This window comes from Rosa chinensis, chromosome 5 (assembly GCF_002994745.2).
Source record: "Rosa chinensis cultivar Old Blush chromosome 5, RchiOBHm-V2, whole genome shotgun sequence".
Classification (NCBI taxonomy): Eukaryota; Viridiplantae; Streptophyta; class Magnoliopsida; order Rosales; family Rosaceae; genus Rosa; species Rosa chinensis.
This window is the reverse complement of record NC_037092.1, coordinates 15,420,261-15,442,553: the sequence shown is the minus strand read 5'-3', so window position 1 is coordinate 15,442,553 and position 22,293 is coordinate 15,420,261. Positions and strand designations below refer to the sequence as shown.

General features: G+C 39.5%; 1 protein-coding gene and 1 pseudogene across 1 annotated transcript; both read right to left on the bottom strand.

The window, feature by feature from the left end:
- Window positions 1-10,213: 10,213 nt before the first annotated feature.
- LOC112203243 lies at window positions 10,214-12,465 on the bottom strand (annotated as a pseudogene).
- Window positions 12,466-19,640: 7,175 nt separating this feature from the next.
- LOC121049381 lies at window positions 19,641-20,384 on the bottom strand. Its single transcript, XM_040506334.1, has 4 exons — window positions 20,251-20,384; window positions 20,055-20,147; window positions 19,859-19,972; window positions 19,641-19,725 (listed from the first exon to the last, which is right to left on the bottom strand). The coding sequence occupies exons 1-3, from the start codon at window positions 20,353-20,355 to the stop codon at window positions 19,865-19,867; spliced, it is 306 nt and encodes a 101-aa protein (XP_040362268.1). The 5' UTR covers window positions 20,356-20,384; the 3' UTR covers window positions 19,641-19,725; window positions 19,859-19,864.
- Window positions 20,385-22,293: the final 1,909 nt, after the last annotated feature.

Genomic DNA, 22,293 nt, shown 5'->3' with positions numbered 1-22,293 from the left:
CCTTGAAGAAGTCCAAGGATAAATGGAATAAAGCTATGAATGTTGCTTGGAGTGACAGTGATGATGACTCTATGCTTGAATGTGATTCTAAAGTGGTGGCCTTGGTAGGATTAACGACAACTGTTGAAGGAGTTGAAGGTGGTGAACCAGATCTTGAGGAAGTTTTGCAGCAATACATTGCATTGTCCGATGCTTCTGAGATTTTGAAACAAAAGAATCAAGACTTGACTGCTTTGGTGGAGAGTTTAAAGAAAGAGATCAATAGGATTGAAGCTGCTTTTCAATCCCAGTTAGGAGTAGGTAATGAAGTGAGAATGTCCCTGGTGAATGACTTTCAATCTCTTCAGCAAAAATTTCAAGAAAGGTGTGATCAGGTGGAAGTTTTGAAAAATGAGAAGGCATGCTTAGTATGTGAGCTAGAGCAGGTGAAGATTAAGGCTGGTTGTATCCTCTTGAGTGGAAAAAAGTTTGATAATCTTCTAACCAGTGGAAAGAAAACTGGTGACAAGAGTGGGTTAGGATACACTGGTGAATCCATATCAAAAGTTGAACTTGTGAAGTTTGTAAAGGCCACTATGCAATCCAGTTCTCAAGCTTCTCTCCCAATTCCACACAAGCAGAATGATAAGCCAAGAAATTTTGTGCTTGTGTGTCATCATTGTGGAAAGAGAGGACATATAAGACCGAGGTGCAATCAGCTAAGAAAGAATTCTCTGAATGACAAGAAGTCACTCATGAACAAAAAGAAAGAGTATCTTCAAGAAAAGCTGGAATTTCTTTTCAAAGAGGTAAATAAGATAGCAAGACTTGTTTTGGTTCCATTCTCACCTGTGCCCAAGATGAAGCAAGTTTGGATACGAAAAGAACCTCATCTCTCTAAGTTTCCACATACAGGTAAGTGAATTCTTCCAATGTGTGCTTGTGAAAAATATATTCTTGAATGCCAATAGCTTTATTTTTCATCATAAGCACATATATAGGGGGAGTAGTGTTGTTCTACATGTTTACATTTTTTTTTTCTTATCGCTAATGTGTTCTGTTTTGTTAGGACTGAATATGCTTTTCAATCCTAAGATCTTAGTAGCTTGTGTTTATTTATGCATTTTTCTATAAGGATGTTCTTTTCTCTTTTTGGGTTTTGTTTTTGTAGGGACTTTATTAAAAAAAAAAAGAAAAAAAGAAAAAAAAGAAGAAGAAGGAAAAACTGAAGTGTATGTTTTGATTTTATACCATACCATATCATGCCTCATGGGTATTTCTGTTTGAGAGTGTTGAGTTGCAGGATTAATGGATGATTGTTTGGATGCTCAATTTCCAAAGAAAGCTAGGTTGTCGAAGTTTAGAACAAAAAAAAAATTGGTCTGGAACTTTGGCATCAACAACTCAATGTCTTGGAAAATTTCACAATGGTGTTACTGAATGTGTGAATCAGGTTAATCCAATCTATCTTGTGGTGTTAATATGAACATATCATGTGGTGTTTTAAATGGTGCTGAAAGAAGTTCTCTTGCACTTGAGTTCATGTTAAATGAATGCCAACTTTCAATGCCCTTGGATTAAGTATGTATTGACAATCTCAAGCGATTCATTAGAATTTGTGATCTAAGTTGGTTCCCCAGTTTTTAACTTGTGCTTGTAGCAACTGTGTGCTTGCATGTAGTATAGATTTGATTATTGTTGTCCTCATTTAGGTTCGAGTTACCTGACTATCTACATATTTGTTGCTATTTCTGCATTTAGGATTCCAGGTTTATTTCAATCCTAGTTTAGGATGCGTGTTCTGTTGCAATCCTAATATGTGCATTGTTGTACATTATCACCTCAAGAGCAACTCATGAACCGAGATTTAGTTAAATCACTTGGCCTTCTCCTGTAGTGATATGTTCTTGTTGTTTGAGTGTTTAAAGGTCCAGAATTAAACCCTATTCTTTTCTCTCCCTTCTTGTGTTTACGGCAACTAAAGCCTTGCTTTGTCTCTTGCACTTGCACACCTAAGATGTTGAGTGGGGTATGCAGACCGAGTTATCACTCTTGTAATGGCACCAGTGGTTCTTTAAGGAGACATCCAGTCTACCACCAAATGTAGATGGGACACCTGCCTTGTAAAGCTAGAGTGTTTCAGTTCGAAACGGTGGTGGTCTAGGCAAGTCAGGCTATCTCCAAATGTAGATGGGACACCTGCCTTGTAAAGCTAGTGTGTTTCAGGTCGAAACGGGGATGGTTTGACTCATGATCTTTCTGTTAAAATAAATAAATAAAAGGAAAGCAGGGGGCCGCAAAAAAAAAAAAAAAATGTATATCAGTTGCTAAACGCTCAATGCGCCCTCATAGATCATGTCTCCATTTATATATATATTGTGCCTCTTCGTGATACTCTCTCTAAAGCCTCTGATGATCTGGGTTCACTTTTCAGCATAGCACTTTTAGTACCCTAACTCAATTTGGTTTTGAAATAAATAGTGTTTCGTTACTGAGACCTGCTCTCTTTCAAATATGCTGGTTGATGCTCTTGAGAAGTGTTCATGTTGATGTTATCTTGGAAAAGCTCTGCTTGATTGCTCTGTGTGTGGTAATGGTCTGTCTCATGCATCATCTTTGCTTGGTTCTTCTTAATTGGGTCTGCTACAAAGTGCAGGTTACCTTGGTTCAAACATATACACTATTCTTCTTGATCTTTTGAAATTTGTCATAACATACTGATATTCAAGAGTGTTTGAAGGTTCAATTCTATTGCAGGATCAGTTTGACATTTTATTCCTAGCCCCCTGATTAATGTTTGTTTCCGCTGCTACCAATGCATGAGTATTGAATTTAGGGGGAGTGAAATCTTATGCACAATATGCTTTGGTCCCTTTGTCCTTTCTAGGCAAAAAGGGGGAGAGATTGGAAGTTTAATGTTCTTAATGTTCCATATGCTTATGCTTACATTACTTCAACCATACTTGTTCTTCACGAGTGTTATGTTTCTTGTGTACAGATTACAACTTGGAAGTTCATATTTCTTGGGTCATGGTAGTATAGGATCAACTGTTGTGTATGATTAAATGCATATGTTGTTTTGCCTAGGAAATGCCAAAGGGGGAGATTGTTAGTGCAATGTTTATTTTGATTGACATTTCCTAAGCGCAACAACCAAGAGTCATGTTTCTTGTAATAGCTTTCTACTCTTGGATCCTTGAAAGAATGGAATGCTTCAAGCTTCATGTACCACTCTCATCAATCAGGTATGTCTTGCATACAAGTGCATGATCGTAAAGTGGTTAGGACTGAACTTGCCTTTGAATCCTATTATAGGATGCGAAAATCTTTTCAATCCTAATGTACTGATATGAGAATTTTTGGAAGGTTTTATCCAAAGCATTCAAACTTTCTTCATTGGGTTTATGGGCTTTTCCTTTCAAACGTCTGATTTTAATCCATGGATAAAAACCTCTTTTGAAAAGCCTTTCCGTAGTAGAAACCCTAGGAGACCCTACTTCATTCATATCTTATATATATATATATATATATATATATATATATATATGTGTGTGTGTGTGTGTGTGTGTGTTTCACGTTGTTAGGGCTGGTGCACCAGAACAAAAAACAAATTACTGCTACGTTTATAAAGAGCTTTATGATCTTTCATCCTCAGAAAGTATTGAGCCAAAATTGTTGTTGAGAATTCTTCATGAGCTGTTCCTTGTTTAGCTCTTGAAGGATTATCAAATCTCAAACTTTTTCTATCAAAAAGTTTTCTGGTTTTATGCTTCATGTGTGTTGGTAGTTCATGCATGATTTGTGCCTTAAGGTGATTGACAACCGAGGTGAGAGTTGTGCCATCTTAAGATTGACAAAGGAGAAGAAGGTCGCTGATTTGGAAGTAGCAAAGACGAGGAGACACCGCTGCCCACTAGATTGGTTCTAGTAGATGAGTTGTGTAAGATCTTTATGTACTTTCATATTCATATAGTGGATTGTTCACCGGCATAGTGCCCGCAGTTGTTTACCTCTTTGGAGGGTTTACTGCGTCAACAGATCTTGTGTTATGTGTGATGATTTTACTTTGGATGGTTTGGCAAATTGAATAAATCATAACGTCATCAAAGATCGGCAATTTCAATTAGGATTCAAGTTCTACTGCAATCCTATATTAGGATACTAACAGGTCTGCACTCCTAAGATTGATTTCTAAAGTTGTTGACATATTGATCAATTCCGTTAGTTGGGAAATACATACATCCATTCTATAATTACAGAGGTTGTATGGATTATCTGATCAAATGACGAAGAAGAAGGCGAATGAGAACCAGAGCGGCACTGAGGAATAATCAACAATTTCCTTTCTTAATATATCTCATCCTCTCCTCTCCCTCCTCGCCCTCAGATTGGTCATGAGCCATAGCCAAAGTAATGACTCAAAAGCTATGTAAGCGATAGACGCCAATCACCGGGCATGATCAGGACCAGTCATTTGGTTCCTGATGAGTAAAACGAGTAGCACTCGAACTAAGTGATTATCGGAAGTAAGAATAGAATTAAAATTTGGCATGCTCTGTACATGAGGATGAATTAGATTTAGACCCAGAAAGTCGTGGTGTTAGAGGTCAGAAGACATAAGAGAAGACGAAGAAGAGTTGTGTACAGAGGAGTAGTGGAGGAGCTGCGGTTGCCCTAAACTAGGCTTTTATTGGACTTTCAAATCAAACCTGACCATTGGATTTAGGGTTATCGACATATCAATGGTTGTTATTCGATTGTACTACTGGTATGAATTTTATACCAACTTTCTAGCTGGTCAGGCTGATATCAGTGAGTTCAGTAAGTGCAGTTGTTAGGGAAATGGTAGCCATTGGTTCTCTGCAGCCATAGAAAGCAGTTGCAGGTTCTCAGCAGGTATGTATTTTTATGATTTTTTTCGGCTTCACCCATTGATTGACAAGATCACCAACTGATCGAGGCCATCCTGTATTGTGTAACGCAAGGAATCAATTCTAGTTACTCACTCCCGAGGTTTGTAAGTGTTAAGGGCGGTAGTATAGTGACAGTGCTTGATTGGTTTTCTTTTAGTATATAAAGAAAGAAAACTTTGCTGTAAAAATGTAATCAGATATTCCAGTCACAATGTAGTCCTCAGCTTTCTCTGCGTTTCTTGTCCTTCCTTCTTCTTCCTCTAGATTCATACCTAGAATTCTAGCAAATCATGTCCATCCCGCCAATTTTAATCAACACACAAAGTTCTAAAAGTTTTCTCAACATTGTTAATCCGAGAGGAGTGGGAATGGGGAAATGTTAACCCGAGAGGAATGGAGAAGCAATATTGGTCCATGAGTATCGTAGCTATTAGGGATGTTTTCCCAATAAAGGGAAAGCCTTGCATGACTAAAACTAGCTACCAAGTACGTGCTACATGTGTGCCTCAGTAAACCTACTCGTACCTAGAACTTGATAGCGATCAAGTCAAACTGGATTCCAGCTAACCCTCCTCCGGATTCTGACTCAGATGAGTCCAAGTTCCGCGGCCACCATAAGTTAAACTCCTCCCGTAACAAGTTGGGGGGTTTTACTTTCAGAATAATATATTGGCTCACTCTTGAAATTTATATTTTTAGATTTGGGTTATGACTTATGAGTGTCATTGCACAATTCAGCTCAATATGACATATATAACCAAGGTTCGAAAAATCGCTAGGCGCTAGTCGGGCGGTGGGCAGGGGAGGAGCGCCCAGGCGCCTAAGCGGGTGACTAGGCGGCGCCTAGGCGGTTTTTGTTTTTTTTATTATTTATTTATTTATATAGCATGTAAAAAGATATATAAGTATTTATTATAAGCTATAAATAAATATTTCAATTAAAAAAAAGGTATAAATAAAGATATTCTAAAAAATATATATTTTATATCAATAGATTCCACTCATTCCAGTCAAACACATGACTTTAATCAAGACATCATCCATATTCAACGCAAACCCAACTGTCCCAACACATCACCCAACAGTTTCTCCTTTTTCAATTCCTTCTTATCTAAACCACCGCCTCTTTTACTCACCTCACCCAATGTACTTAATTTATGAAAAAGGTGAAACCCAAAACCCCAGTTGGAATCAACCCTCGGTCTTTTCCAGACAACAAAGCAAATGCAAAAGCAAAAAATAAAACCCTCGTCATTTCCCTCTCTCACTCGTCATCATCATCTGCTCCTTGATTTTCTTCACTTCTGAGTTCTGCCCAGAAATCATCTGCAGAAAAATGAACTTGGGCAACCCCAATAACCCAAATGCTCCCTCACCACCACCACCACCTCAACACAACCTCCAACAAGCCTTCACCTCCCTCCAAACCCACTGCTCTGGTTTCCTCCACCACCTCTCTCATCTCCCTCTCTTCAACCCCAACCCTTCTTCTCTCCAAACCCACCTCCAATCAACTCTCTCCAACCTCCAAAACCAAGCCAAAAACACATTCCATGCCGGGTTTTCGGGCTTTGATTCCTCCAAGCAAAACCCAGTTTGGGCTTGAATTGAGATGGTGGAGGAAGAGTCGATACTGGGAGATGCCCAACCGCCCAGCCGCCTAGTCCGCCCAGCCACCCGCCTAGGCACCCGCCTAAAATCCCAGCGCCCAGAAGCTCCGATTATGCATTACTCGAGGCGGAGAGGTGCCGCCCAGCGCCTAGGCGGGCTGGGCGGCCGCGTTTTAGAACACTGTATATAACTAAGAGAAAAATTCAGTTACCGTCCACAAACTATTCTGCCAAGGCCAATTTGATACCCGAACTCTCAAAAGTATCAATGTGATACCTAAAGACCTAAATTGGCATCAACGTGATACTTCCGTCCAAAATTTCTGACGGCTCCGTTTGTTTGCTGACGTGGCAAGCACGTGGGTCCAAAAAAAAAGTTAAATGACCCATTTACCCTTTTTTTTATAGAAAAATTCAGCTACCGTCCCCAAACAATTTTGCCAAGGCCAATTTGATACCCGAACTCTCAAAAGTATCAATGTGATACCCAAAGACCTAAATTGGCATCAACGTGATACTTTCGTTTAAAATTTCTGACGGTGCCGTTTGTTTGCTGATGTGGCAAGCACGTGGGTCCCAAAAAAAAGTGAAATGACCCATTTACCCAAATCGAGCAATTGACAGTGTGTGGGAGAAGCCAAAGGTACCAAGTACCAGCTGGCAAGTCTTTTTCTTGATCTAATTGTGCTCAATTGCTATCTGGGTTGGTTTTGCTTTTTTGGTTTATGCTGGGTTTGTTTTTAGTTCTTATATACATGAATTCATGTTATATGTTGTTTTGGCCTTATGATTGTGATTTTGATCGGAGTATTTGGTATATGTTGTTACTGACATGACGGCGGCAGTGGAGGAGGATGCTGAGGTTGTGGTGGTGGAGGAGGGGGTTTGATGAATGGAGGTTCTATTAGCAACTGGGTGACGGTCTCTGCGAAGAAAGAAGATGGTTGATGGAGCTAAGGTTCACCAAAATTTGGTGTGCAGCGAACCAGTTTTCCAGTTGGTTGCCCCGGAAGAGGAAAGCTGCTGAGCGGAGAAGAAGGAAATCAGTTTTGGCAGAGAAGAAGACATGGGTGTCTTTGGGTGCCCAGAGCAGTTTTCTGGGTGCAGAAAGATTTGATTTTTTTTTTTTTGTTAATTGTGTCACCCAACTTTCGTTTTGGGTCCGTCTGCTGGGAGTTGAATGCGAAGAACATGGATTTGTAGCAGGAATTAGAGAGGATGATGGCAGCGTTGGTGATGGTTTGGGCGGAGGGGAAGGAGATGAGAGAGAGGAGGAGGAGAGAGAAGAAGAAGAGGACTGAGTTTGAAGAAGAAGCATAAGCCATTTTTCTTTGATTCTTGGGTGGAGGAGAAGGAGCGGAGCTTGCGGTGGTTTGGCTAGAACAAAATCCCAGAAGAACAAGAACAAGAAGAAGAAGAAGAAGAAGAAGAAGAAAAATGAAAAGAAAAAAAATGCTCCTATCATTTAATAGGATTGATCTAGGTGCTTTCACTTAGGTTAATTAGTAAAGGAAAGTAAAATATGGGCAATCATTTGCTTCAAATGTTTCACATAATTGACTTCTTTCTCATGACTTAGATGATCAGTTATAGGATTTGAATTGAGTTTAATCATATAGAATTGGTTTTGATCTTTGTTTCTTACATTTCATCCTTGTATATATGTTTTTGTATTTTCTTTATTTCATTTAATTTTAATTTTCAATTTTATAAATCTTAAAACCCCCTTATTTGTGTTTACTTGTATATATTTATATTCTTTATTTTATTTTTGTAAATAATACTTTATTATTTTAATTCTTTATTTGTTTACACAATTGTATATATTTATATTCTTTATTTTATTTTTGTAAATAATACTTTTCTTTATTTGTTTACACAATTACAGGTGTACCCTCAATCCTCGGTTAGAACGATCCCTACTTATTCTATACTAACGATGACATTTTACAGGGTTAAATTACGCGTTCATTTTGTGCGTGTCATTTTTTGGCGCCGTTGCCAGGGATTGACACTCATTTTAAGCGTGTCAATTTTTGGCGCCGTTGCCGGGGATTGACACTCATTTTGAGCGTGTCAATTTTTGGCGCCGTTGCCGGAGATTGACACTCATTTCGAGCTTGTCAATTTTTGGCGCCGTTGCCGGGAAGATGCTCATTTTGTGCGTGTCAGCAAACAGACGACGCCGTTAGAGATTTTTGACCGAAGTATCACTTCGATGTCAAAATACGTCTTTAGGTATCACATTGATACTTTTGAGAGTTCGGGTATCAAATTGGCCTTGGCAGCATAGTTTGGGGATGGTAGCTGAAATTTTCTTTTTTTGAGGAATTAACAAAAAAAAGGTAAAAAGTCGATTTTGCCCTTTTTTTTAGACCCACGTGCTTGCCACATCAACAAACAAATGGCGCCGTCAGAAATTTTGGACGGAAGTATCACGTTGATGCCAATTTAGGTCTTTAGGTATCACATTGATACTTTTGAGAGTTCGGGTATCAAATTGGCCTTGGCAGAATAGTTTGGGGACGGTAACTGAATTTTTCTCTATAACTAATATAAGAGATTTGTTTTAGAGAAACATAATTGAGAGGAACTTGTTGTGTATTCTCATTGATAATAGGGGTCTCTTGATATAGAGGATTACAATGCATAGAATCCGAATCATACAAGGAAAGGTAATCATACATTGAATAGGAATAGGAATATCTAGATCCTTCTAATTTAACCCTATTACCACTAGATTAAGTAATTTAGGGTTTGGGCCAAACACACAAACACTACTACACAAAAGGCTTCACACGACGGTTTAAAATTATCATCTCACGTTTTGCATTTCCGTGGTCTATCGAGGCGTCGTCTGATGAAATGCTGTCAGACGACCGTTTTCAACCGTCGTATACCGATCATTGAGTTGACGGTTTGCAGCTAACTTCGTCGTCTGATGGACCGGCAGATCTGCTGATAGAAATATGTCGTGGTGTGACTTCTACTCATACCACGGTTTGTAGGATTCCAGCGTGGTGTGACTTCTACTCATACCACGGTTTTTAGGATTCCAGCCTTGTCTCTTTGTTGTTCAGAAGTCAGTTTTTATTTTTAAGACGTTGTGTAAATTATATACACACGACAGTTCTTCCAGCATAAAATGTGGTGTGATGACTTAAAAATTCAGTGCGCGTGCTTTCACACGACAGATGTAAATCTAACCATTGTATTGTGACATTTGAGACAATGGTTTTTGCTTACTTGTTGTCTGTGTGTGTATCCAACAATGATATCAGTAAGAACCGTCGTGTGAATTGTAGAAATTTTGTTTGATTCCACCCTATAATCCTCATCATACGACATATTTTTCTATATATTGTTGTTGTAATGGCAAGATTTAGATTCTGGAATGAAAAATGACCAAAAGAACATAAATTAATCATAATAAATAGTTGTTATAATCCCATAAAAATCTAAATGGGTCTGATAATGCTAATTGTATCTACAAAATAGGAGAACAGAAATAAAATCCAAGTCAAGTTCTAATTCACTGATCTCCTGCTCTTCGTAGCTTTTGTCTTCAAAATTAGGCTTCACTTCATAACATTGGCACTCTCCATGGCCTAAAGAACAGTAATGGGGCTTCCTCATTGAAAGAGTTTTAGGATGTTGCAGTGCTCCAAATACAGGAAGTTGTTGTGCTAATTATACAGCAGCCAAATACTCTCATTTGGTGCTCCAAGCACTTACATTTACAGCAGCTACAACATTCTCAGAATCCGCCGCTGCCTCACTACTGCTAACCAGACAAGAAAATAAGCTTAGCAGCTATCCAAAGAATAAAGTTTTAGTCTGTATATATGCACGTCTTGTGGAGTACCAGTGACTCACCTTTTCCTTGCTTCCAGCACTTCCAACAACATAACACAACCTGTTGCAAATTGGCCAACAAACTGACCTACTGCTCCAGATGCGGCTGAAATGTAGACTGTCTCTCCTTTCTTAGGAGAGCAGATCTCATAAAAACCAGCATAAGCAGTCACTCCAGGCATACCTACATAACATATGAATAGGCCAGATGAGCCCAAATAACCAGTAGACTCCAACAAGAGATCAATACATAAAGAATAATTTCATGAGGGAAGCATATATAATCATTAAACAAATATAATAAATATTGAGACAGTCTGTTGACTTATGACTTTAACATGAAACTTTTCCGACATATGCTCATATATAACAAGAAGCTGATACAATCAGTGACAGTGACACAAAAAATTAATTCCCCAGCTTAAGTCAAGGGGTTATGGTTAATCGAATCAACATAATAGACTTGGGGGGTCTGTAAGTAACAGAACCAGTTAGTTAAGGGAATTAAAAATAGAAAGTGAGAGAAGGAGGCATACCGAGAAGTCCAGTATAGTAAGAGAGAGGCACATCAGTGTGTGAATCTTAATCAGAGACTCTGTGGTGATGACACTATATTCTTCCCAACCAGTGTGACCCCAAACCAAGTCCCCTGGCTTAAACTTTGGATCCCTAGATTCCAGGACTTTAGCCACTCCCAAACCAATTACAGGCTGCAACATTCAAATCAAACCACATCTTCTCTAATTAATTAGCTTCACACAGACATGTAAATCTATGAAAAAAGCACACTTTTTTTTTCTTTTTAATCCAAATCCACTCGTGCATCAGGGTTTTATATCATTATCCTGTGCAACCCCTCGAATTAAAAATTTCTCATCAGATCAGATCCACATCACCAAAGAAGGAAACTTTACACAGAATTAATAAACAAAAGGGATATATATCTTTATAAAAATGGTGAAGGGTGGTGGGAGCAATGCTGATCGAGCCGGGTGTGAAGGATTGGACATAAGTGGGCCTATCGTGCTGGTTCTCACACAAATGGTCTGATGGGCAGCTGGAAACTTTAAGATGTAAGCACAGAAGCACAGAAGCAATTGCAGTGCATCACAGATGCAAAAAGTACTAGCTAGCACATCTTGGGTGCCCAAGTAAAAAAATTCAAGACACAATGCAACAATCCTTGAGCAATATTATAAACAAATAACAGCAATATGTAGCCTAACCAAATTCAAACCAATCAAAAGAATCATATAAATTTCCAAACAATTTGTAAGGCGCTAAATGACAACTTGTATATAGCAAATATGTAGTTTTCTTCTAGAATTACAAGAGATCACTTAAAACTGTAAATGAAACACACATTACAAATGTGAAGCATCAAATTCACCTGAAAATATAGTATTAGTAGCAATAGCACTTGACAAGTTCAAGAGAAACCACTCCAAGAAAAAGTTAAAAGTTGCTTAAAATAACTCTCAAACATTCAGCCATTCAAGCACGTATCACTAAAGTGACTAAGTAACTTATGAAATACAAGCAAGTCACGGTGAAATGGATATATAATTTCAGAGATCAAGAACGGACATAAACAATTATAAAGTAGAAATCTCACCCCCGGTCCGAGGTATGAACCTAAGCTCTGATACCATTTGTAACACCCTAACCCCAAAGCCTTGTCTCTCTCTTGCTCCATCTATCCTCTATAGATAGCTGGTACGGAGTTGGGTAGCCATTTGGAACAACAAGGATTGGTTTTCTTCTCCCTTTGAATGGCCCCCTTGAATCCCCCAAGTTTCTTTTCTGGTTAAGAGACTTAGAGAGAGATGTAGAGAGTTCTAGAGAGTGAGTGTGTTCCAGATGGACCTACCCCCCTCCTCACCCTCTTCCTTCTGCTTGGTCATACAGCTTCGCATGTAAGGATCACAGGACAAGTAGAGGTTCTTGACGAGGAGGCCAGTCGAACCTTCTGGAAGCTTGAGTTTGGTAGTGGCAGTGGTCAATTTGAGGTCGGATTCTTTGGGGAAGCCGGTGATATATACAGCTTCCACAATACCAGATGAGATACCTAAGCTAGCACCATTTTCAGCAAGAAAAAATAGAGCCATCTGTCTACAAAATCCATGTGTGACCCACCAGCAAATTGCAATACTACGTACCGGTGCAAAGAGTTCAGAATCAAATTTGGATGAAAAATTGATAACACAAAGTACCTATCTTTTCTGCATAAAAGGGCATGTCTTTGTTGTTCCCTTTAATCCCTAAGATGACAGTCTACTTTTTTATGCAGAGAAAGTGGAAGCCATTTGTTAATTCCTCCTCTTGATCTAGTAACTCACTTTAAATCAATCAAAATAAGGATGCAACCCAACCAAGAAAACCAGAAACCCAATTCAAATTACACAGAATCTAAAAGATATATGATAATTGACCTGCTATTGAGTCCAAACAAACTCTCTGAATCGAGGTCCCGAATCTCTGCTCTCTCCACCACCTCAAACAATCCCTCCCCGAATCCATCTCCGATGCTCCCTCTTCTTTCCGCCTCTCCCTAAACCACCACGATGACCTTCGCGCCTCCTCTCCCGACGACTCCCTCGCCTCCCTCGGTATCACCTTCGATGACCTTATCTTTTACACCCTCGCCCCCTCTTCCTAAACCCTACAATCCCCAATTCCTTAGGGTCCAGTTTCCCCAAATCCCAAAACCCTAATTAGCCAAGGGGCTTCCATGAGTGAGGCAATGGCCGAAGACCTGAGGTTAGGTTTGAAAACCTATCTCAGCTTCTCTTTGCTTCTCCAGCCTTCGGATCCTCACGCCGTCTTGTGCCCACATACCTGTCTCCCATACCCGATATCTCTCTTCTGATGAGATATGGAGTGAGTGAGATGTAGAAAGTGAGAGAGGAATGGAGAGAGGTAGATCTCAGGTGTAATAGAGATGAGGAGATTTGGATATTGAAACTAACAGAGAGAAATCTTAGGTGCAATAGAGATGAGGAGATTTGGAGACTAGCAAGAGGGGAGCTCGGGAAAAGAACATATTGAAAGAGTTTGTTTTAGGAGAGTTGTTGAGAGTTCGAGAGATGCTGTGTCGAAGGGAGTGAATGCTATGGTATCGGAGTTGTTGTGGAGTAGATGCTATTGTGTTGTGCGTCTAGCGTCTACTGTCTTTTTTTTTTTTTTTTTTTTTTTAAGTGTACTAATTTGGTCTGAATATATAGTGGCTCATTGGCACACTTATATGGATAAGCTATTATTTGATGGGAAAATTTTAGGAACAGTGCACGAAGTTTGACCCACTATTAATTTTCGTACACGAAGTTACAAATTATGAACTTTGGTACATGAACTTATAAACCCGACCAACTTTTTGTACACGACGTCAATAACCCCGTCAGTGGGTATGTCATTATCCATATAATGAAGGGTATAATAGGGTTTTCACCGCAAACCCATCTCTCTTCTCCTTCGCAGTTCGCACAACCCTTTTCTATAATCCCTCCTCTCTCTTCTTCTTCCTACACCCTCCTCCTCTCTCAGCCCTCCGATCATCCCTCTCTCCCCACCACCGTCCCTCATGACGTTATCAACGTCAAGGCATCGATGCTGATTTGAATCGCAGTGACACAAACTCTCACATAGACAAAGCGAAAGAGAGAGCTGCATAATCACACTGGAAGAATCTGAATGATACATGCTGGAGAAGAACCACACCTTTTACGGCGTGTCGGTTTTTGATTCCACGGCCAAGAGTGGTTCGCCGCATTTGAGAACCGGAAGAAGAAAAAGAAGCTAGAGACGAAGGAGAAGCTGAAATTGCGGTTAGAATCGTCGTTGTGGATGGGGAAATTTACCTCGCTGCCGGCGACTTCTCCGGCCTTCTGGGCTTCATTTCTTGTTCGATTGCAGGTTTAGGCGAGGTATTGTGAAGCCTTCTAGGCTGTAGCACGAGGAATCCTCGGTTCGTCCCTTTTCCATTCTCGGCAGGGTGTTGAGCTCAGTATCAGTAGATTTTCGAAGGTATAATCTTGAACCAGAATCACGTTTTGCTCCTGTGTTAGTGATCAGGTGTGATGGAACCGAACTTGGTTTGATAGAGTGAAATTGAGAACTGTTTTGAATGGGTTATGTTGTCTTGTTTTAAATTGTATTCAGATTTGTGAAGTGAGATTGTGGACTGAGATTGGTTGCATCTATTGCGGGTATTGGAACTTTGTAGTCAATTGGTTATGTGTGTGCAATGAACTGTGGAGTTGTGGTGGAGCTCGGGTTTGTCCGGAATGTGTGTTTAGCTTGTTAAGTGTTGTAGTTAGCAAGCTGGAATATGCCTTGACTTGATTGTAGTTGCATGGTTGAATGGGTATTGTGTTGCATGTTTGAAGTTGGGGCGTTACAGAAAGTGGATTAGGAGACGACGGCGGCGAGAGAGAGAGAGAGAGATGGCGTACGCCGGAAAGAAGAGATGGAAAGGTTTGGTGGTAGGAGTCTTAGACCTGGTTCTGCTTTCTATGCTCGTGCCTCTTCTCTTCCTTCTCGGTATTCATAATGGCTTTCAAGGTGAGTGAAGCCTCTACTCCGTTCACACTCACTTAGATTTGTTTCTTCTGTTTGTTTCTGATTTGATTTGAAATCGATTTCGTGACTCTAGTTCTGGATCTCTCTCTCTCACATTTGTGTTACCTCTTGCTTTTTGTGTTTGCAATGGTAAGGATATGGTTCGGAGCAGCCGAATTCGCCTACAGTAAGGACTTAGTTTCTGGTTTGTTTTGGTTAGGTAGAGATTTTGTGCAAGAATTTCCCAGAAAACGTTTTATCAGAGTTTTAAGAGAGATGAATCTGTGGAAATTGATACTGTGGAAATGGGAGGTGCTGATTTTGGTTTCGATTTGTGGGAGGCTGGTTTCGGGTTGGATTAGGATTATGGTGTTCTTTGTGGAGAGGAACTCATCCTGAGGAAGGGACTGTTATATTTTGTTTATGGGATTAGGAAGGCTGTTTAGAACTATATTTGGCTTGGCCTTATTTGATGGGTTGGCATTTCGGGTTGATCAAGAAGGGTGAGAAGGAAACAAATGGTAGAATCCAAACGAAGAAGAAGAACAATTTGTATTGAGGTATGAAGAAGAAGGAAAAAAAAAACTGATATTGCAGAGAGAGGGGAGAGAGGTTTGGAGAAGATGAACAGTAAAAGGACATATTTACCCCTAAAAAATTGCCACGTTTCACACTTCTAATGGCGTCATTAACGTCGTGTACAAGTCTTTGGTCGGGAACAAATGTTCGTGTACCAAAGTTCATAATTTGTAACTTCGTGTACGAAAATTAATAGTGGGCCAAACTTCGTGCACTGTTTTTAAAATTTTCCCTTATTTGATTCATGTGCAAGCCATCAGAAAATGGTTTTCACAACTATTGTGTGAATGCTACTTTTAAAATTTTCAGTTTGCCTCCTATTGTTGCCTGGGTGGAGGGAAATGGGTTGGGGGGAGAGGATGGGAGGAAATAATTGGGGGGAAATGTTGGTGGGTATGTTTCTCTCTTGCAAACCTATGGATTCAGACCACAGTTTTAAGCTAACCATGGTATCACCACTATATGTTGGGGAAATTTAAGTGGTGCCAAATGGTGGGAAACTTGCCGCCCTATTACTATTTTAAGCGCACACCACGCTTTCATTTATAAAACGTCTTCTGAAGCAGTACATAATTCCAATATGAAAAACACCCGTTGGTTGAATTCATATTAGAAGAAGGAAATTTTACAACCGTCGTCTCAATAATGAGAAATGATTCACACCACGGAAAACAGTGTGGTGTCGTATGAGAGGTGTCATTTGATTCATTTTCTGTAGTAGTGAAATATGGGTTTACTTGAACACTCCTCCTTGTGTCGCCCAAACGTGGTGCTTCTCTCGTTGCTTCGCTAAAAACCCTGCCGAGCAACAAAAACCCAATGGGACAAAAATGACCTCAGTCGAAGGGGAAAAAGAGCACAACACACCATTCACGTTTCGAAATTTTACATGTAGACATCTCCCCCTGATGTCCGTGCCTCCCCCTAATGACTACGATCATGGGAGTTCAGATAATTTCCGCAAGCCAATTCTTGCCATATGTTTCTCGAACGTGGATTTGGGCAATGTCTTAGTGAATAAGTCTGCCACATTGTCCTCAGATCGAACCTGGTTCAGTTTGTTCTTGAGGAGCTTCTGTTGTTGCTGATTGTAGAAGAATTTGGGCGATATATGCTTGGTGTTGTCGCCTTTGATGTAGCCTTACTTCATTTGTTCAATGCAAGCAGCATTATTCTCATAAATGCTTGTTGGCTCATCTGTGGTAGACTTCAAACCACAATTATTTCGAACATGCGTAACTATGGATCGAAGCCATATGCATTCACGAACTGCCTTGTGAAGAGCAATAATGCATGATTCGAAGATGTAGCGACTAAGGTCTACTTTGTAGACCTCCAAGATATCGCAGTCTTTCCCATGGTGAACACATAGCCAGTTTGGGAGCGACCTTTGTGTGGGTCAGAGAGGTACCCAGCATCAGCAAAACATTCCAAAACACTTATGTCTTTTTGGGATGGGGAGAGGAGACGCAGTCCACCATGTATGGCGTCCCTGTCACTTGATGGGTCCGAATCCATCTTCTCTCTTTAGGGATAGAACAAGCCCATATCAATCGTACCACTAAGGTATTGAAAGATATCTTTAACACCAGTCCAATGGCGTCGTGTTGGCGCAGAGTTATATCTAGCTAGCAAGTTCACAGCGAATGAGATGTCCGGTCTTGTGCATTGTGCTAAGTACAATAATGTGCCTATTGCACTTAGGTAGGGCACTTCTTCGTCGTCATCTTTTGGACGGAATAGATCCTTCTTTGGATCAAGACTACGAACGACCATTGGGGTGCTTGAAGGCTTAATCTTATCAGTGTTAAAACGCTTACGCATCTTTTGGGTATAAGCGGATAGGTGAATCAGGATACCTTCTTTACAGTGCTCAAGTTCTAAACCGAGACAAAATCGTGTTTTCCCAAGATCTTTCATCTCAAACTTAGATTTCAAGTGTTCAGTGGTTTCTCTCAACTCTTTAAGGGTGCCAATTATGTTCATGTCATCGACATAAATGCTACTATTGCAAATCAGGAACTTGTCCTTTTTATGAACACACGTGGGCATAGTTCATTGTTGACATATCCCTTACCAATCAAGTAGTCACTTATAGACGGTTATACCACATCCATTTGGATTGTTTCAATCCATATAGTGAGCGTTTCAATCTAATCGCAAACGCGCTCCGTGGTTTAAAGCCATTTGATTTGGGTAATTGAAGTCCATCTGGGACCTTCATGTATATTTTTGTATCTAGATCCCCATATAGATACGTAGTAACCACATCCATAAGCTGCATGTTCAGTTTTTCGGAAACTACCAAACTGACAAGGTAGCGGAACGTTATGACGTCCATTACGGGAGAATAGGTCTCCTCGAAGTCGATTCCAGGGCGTTGTGAGAAGCCTTGGGCCACAAGGCGAGCTTTGTACCTTCACTATGCCAAAAAAGCCTTCAGACTGATGAAGTAAAAATCTGTTGTCTAGGTGGCTACCGTCTCTAAGCCACTCAGACGACATATATTCTCCGTCGTTGATAATGCACTCAGACAACAAATTCAGTTTAAGCTACTGTCGTCTGAAGTACCTAATATTGAAGAATCGGGGTCTATCTGTCGTCTGAAACACCATACCACTACATATTAATGTTGTTGGAAATTCACTTCATCAACGGATTCAAACAATAACTATCGATATAGTTAATGTAAGATGACGGTGTTTTTGTTGTTTCTGTCGTTTGATTGAACCAATATTAAGCTTAGTTGATGCTTTTGTCGTCTGATTTAAAGCACAATGACAGTTATATGTTGACTGATTTCGTATGCAACAACATTTATACCGTGAGTTATGTTGTTTGAGATTTGTTTGGACTACAGATAATTGTGATTCTTGAGGTTAGATTTGATTTCCAACTACAGTTTTAGTTTTTTTTTATGTTGTTTGAATGTCACTTGGAGTATAGTTTTACTCAAATTTCTGTTGTCTGAAGTAGTATTCAATCTCATTTTTCTATTGTTTGTTTGGACTTTCAACCATTGTTTTAGTTATGTTCTATTGTTTGAGTGTTAATAGAAATACAGGAGCCATTTAATTCTGTTGTTTGAGAGTGATTAGAAGTATACTTTTATGTTGTTTGAAGTAGTTTGAAACAATAGATTAACCACCTAATTATGTTGTCTGGGAGTTGTTTGACCTCTACTTTTATGTTGTTTGAAGTTGGTAGAAACAACATATCAACCACCTACTTCTGTTGTCTAAGTGTTGTTTGAACTCCACTTTTCTATTGTTTGAAGTAGGTAGAAACAACATATCAACTACCTACTTCTGTTGGCTAAGAGCTCTTTGAACTCTACTTTTATGTTGTTTGAACTTGGTAGAAACAACAGATGATCATTTGTTTATGTTGTTTCTATTTTCTTGATACAACATAAATTGTGAAACCTGCATATATCTGTTGCCTTTCAACCATTTCAACATCATTCATTTACAATCATCAAAACCATAAAATTGGACTAAAATCAGCATTCAAAATGATGCCTACGTTTCATTAATTGCATCAACATCATCCAAAATACAATCCATAGTTCCAACTCTAAACCTAGCCAACAGTTACATAATGATCAAGAGAACAAAAAAACCATCTTATCTCGATCATTTACCTAATATGCGGACTCTAACCTCCTCTTCAATTATAGAAGTCATTTTCTGCTTTGGTTGATCTGTAGGCACTTGCTGGTCCTCTTGAACAAATATCTTCTCATCAACTAAAACCAACTTCTTCTTCACTGTTTTGGCCTCACCTTCCACAATGTCAATCATAATCTTCTCAGCTGGTCTGGAATAACTCCCTTGGCCTGAACCATGTTCATGAAGTGGCGTCAATTGTTTTGGTGACTCTAGTGGCACCTCCTTCCCATCAATTTTTGCTTCCAACCTCGCAATCTCGGTTGTCCAATATGCTCTTTCCTTAGCAACTTGTCTATCTCTCTCTTGTTCCCATGCAACTCTTTCCTTAGCGAGTATACTTTCCTTCTCCTCATCCAAAATCAACTTCACACTCTTCCTCACAGTCTCTTCCACACTTTTCTTTCTGCTTTTTGGGGGGTTAAAGTATGAAGCTGGTTTGGTGAAACCACCAACGCCTCGTACCCTCCTAGGATGCTCTGGCTTCCTTAATGCTAAGGTGAGCACATCATCTGAACCATCTGTTGTAAGCTCTCCATTAGACTCCTTTTTCTTTAACCTTTCCTGGTACAAATATATGTATGTAAGCTCACTTATTAAGTAATTCACATATGAAGGACAAATATGTGTGTGTGTATGTATGTGTATATATATACATACACCAAATCAGCCAGCGAAGTTTCAGATAAAGACTTACAATTCTTTATGCCGTCTTCTCTACCTCAGGTTCTTTGAAGCAGCCATTCTTATCTTGTAGTGCCTTCACCCATATCGTCGCACGATCCAGTTTCTCTAAGGGGATTGACTCGGACTATCACAAATGAAAAATATATTAGAATTGGTAACCACAAGCTCTATTCACAAAGTTCAATAAGTATCATCCAAAAACTAACCAGTTTGGCTTCTAAGTTAGCGTATCCTTTACGTGCCATACGATGAGGGTACCGATTTTCCTTTCTTTTTTCTATTTGTGCATCACGCAGTTCCTACAAACCAAAGCATATTTAGGCACTACATTGCATTGAACTTATATAAACCACCGATAAAATGAAACCAAAATATGAACTAAGTTTCCAACAGCTAACAAACCTGAAATTTTTCTGAAATCCTGTCAGGGACAAAGGCATCCCAATCAGCCTTCTTAACACATCGATAATCATCCGGTGGATTTTCAAGTAATTCAGGGGTATCCATATAAGGGATAATGTACTTGTTGGTCAATTTGCTCTTGAATTCCCTCCATTTATTTGCAGCCTGGTAATCACCAACTTCTTATATTCTTTAGGGATCACATATGCATCCTACGTATAAGAAAAAGAAGATAAGTTTACATCGGAAACAAGTGTGACTGAAAGTGATAAGGATTGCAATATGTTGTAAGATTTAGTTTAAATACCTCAATAGATTCCCAGATTTTCTGTTTTTCTTAAAGGTCCACCTCTCTCCAATCACCAGTGACAATCGAGATCTTTGTACGTACTAAGACCCCAATGTAAGACTGCATTTCTTTTGCCGTCTTACCATAAGGTTCCCCCTTATCATTAATCTATATAGTTAGCTTTCCCTGTCTGATGAGTCGCCTTGTAATGCGATTCATTGTCACCATCCCTCGCCTTAGCAGCTTCAAACCACCAGTTGCATCAGGATCTTCCTCATCATCACCATCCTTTGTCTTATTAGACTTAGAACTATTTCCATACTTGGTCTTTGATACAGATTTCTTTGATACAACCTTTGTCTTCTTCTTAGTTTCGACAACCTTCTTCTTCGGAGACACCTCATTCTTCTTAGCAGACACAACCCTCTTCTTTGGAGACAAAGCTTTAGGTGTGGTTGACGGCCCTGCATCCTTAGAGCTAGTTCTTTTCATTTGCACAGCTTTCATCCTCAAAGCTATCGCTTTAGCGGCTGCTGCTCTATTAGATGGCGCCATGATCTAAAACACACAAGCACATAATCTGTTAGCCACATGATAGGCAACATGACATATATAGGATGCATCACTTACAATTAAAATGACATATTAGTGAAAATCAAACACTTAGGTAATCAAGTAACAACTTGAATCAGCATATATTCCATCAACTAACAGATTAAAGTACAACAGCTAAAAGCTACAAATGGAAATGCAGCCTATACTAATATGCATACATAAGCATCAAAATCCTAAACACCATGCTACTCCTATCAGTCACGGGGAAAACTTTAATTCTCAACCCATATTCCTTCATTACCATCTCGTATATGAATGCTAGGTTGATGACCAACTACATCATCAAAGGTTTCAACTGATGGCATTGTCGGAATAAATGCTAGCTGCTCCACTTTAGGGTCTTCGCACTCATCATTAGCCCCTTCGTAGTCTTTATCCGGGCACCTCACCACTACTGAGCATTCAGTATCGAGGGGGTCTTCAATATAAAAAACTTGTTTCACATGTATAGCTAAGACAAACGGATCATTTAAATGCCCTATCCTATTTAGTTTCACCAAAGTAAACCCAAGATCGTCTACTTTGACACCCCTAGAGCTCTCTACCCAATCGCATTTAAACAATGGTACCCTAAATTTGTAAACCTCCCATATTGTTTTAATTACACCGTAGAAGTCCATATCATCAGTTCTAGGCTTTCGATCCTTTGCACTTGCAACTTGCATTGCATCGGCAAGTAAAAAAAACACCACTGTTCTGAACTGATTTGACATTGTCCCGGGATTTGGTGTTGAAATCAACTCCATGCCACTGACATGGTATCCACTAAAGGTTGGCACTTCATGCCTTAGGCCGCCAGCCATCCACCTCATTGTTTCTGAAACATCATTGTCGGGAACACTCATTGCATTTGCAACCTGCTAATTGAATTATACATTAATAAAGTGCACTCATCAAATAATTAAACTGAAAACATTCAAAATCAACATATGAATAAGCAAAACCCATATGAACTTACCCTTTCCTTTAACCAATCTCCAAATGTCGCATTCTGTTTTTCCCTCAACCACCTCTTGTTTTTTGTGAACTTAGGGAAAGTTAACTCCAACAATTTCATATGCTCCCTAAGTACAAGGAAAAGAAAACTGATCAACAATATAACTCAAATGAATATATATTATAGGTATTGATATTACAAA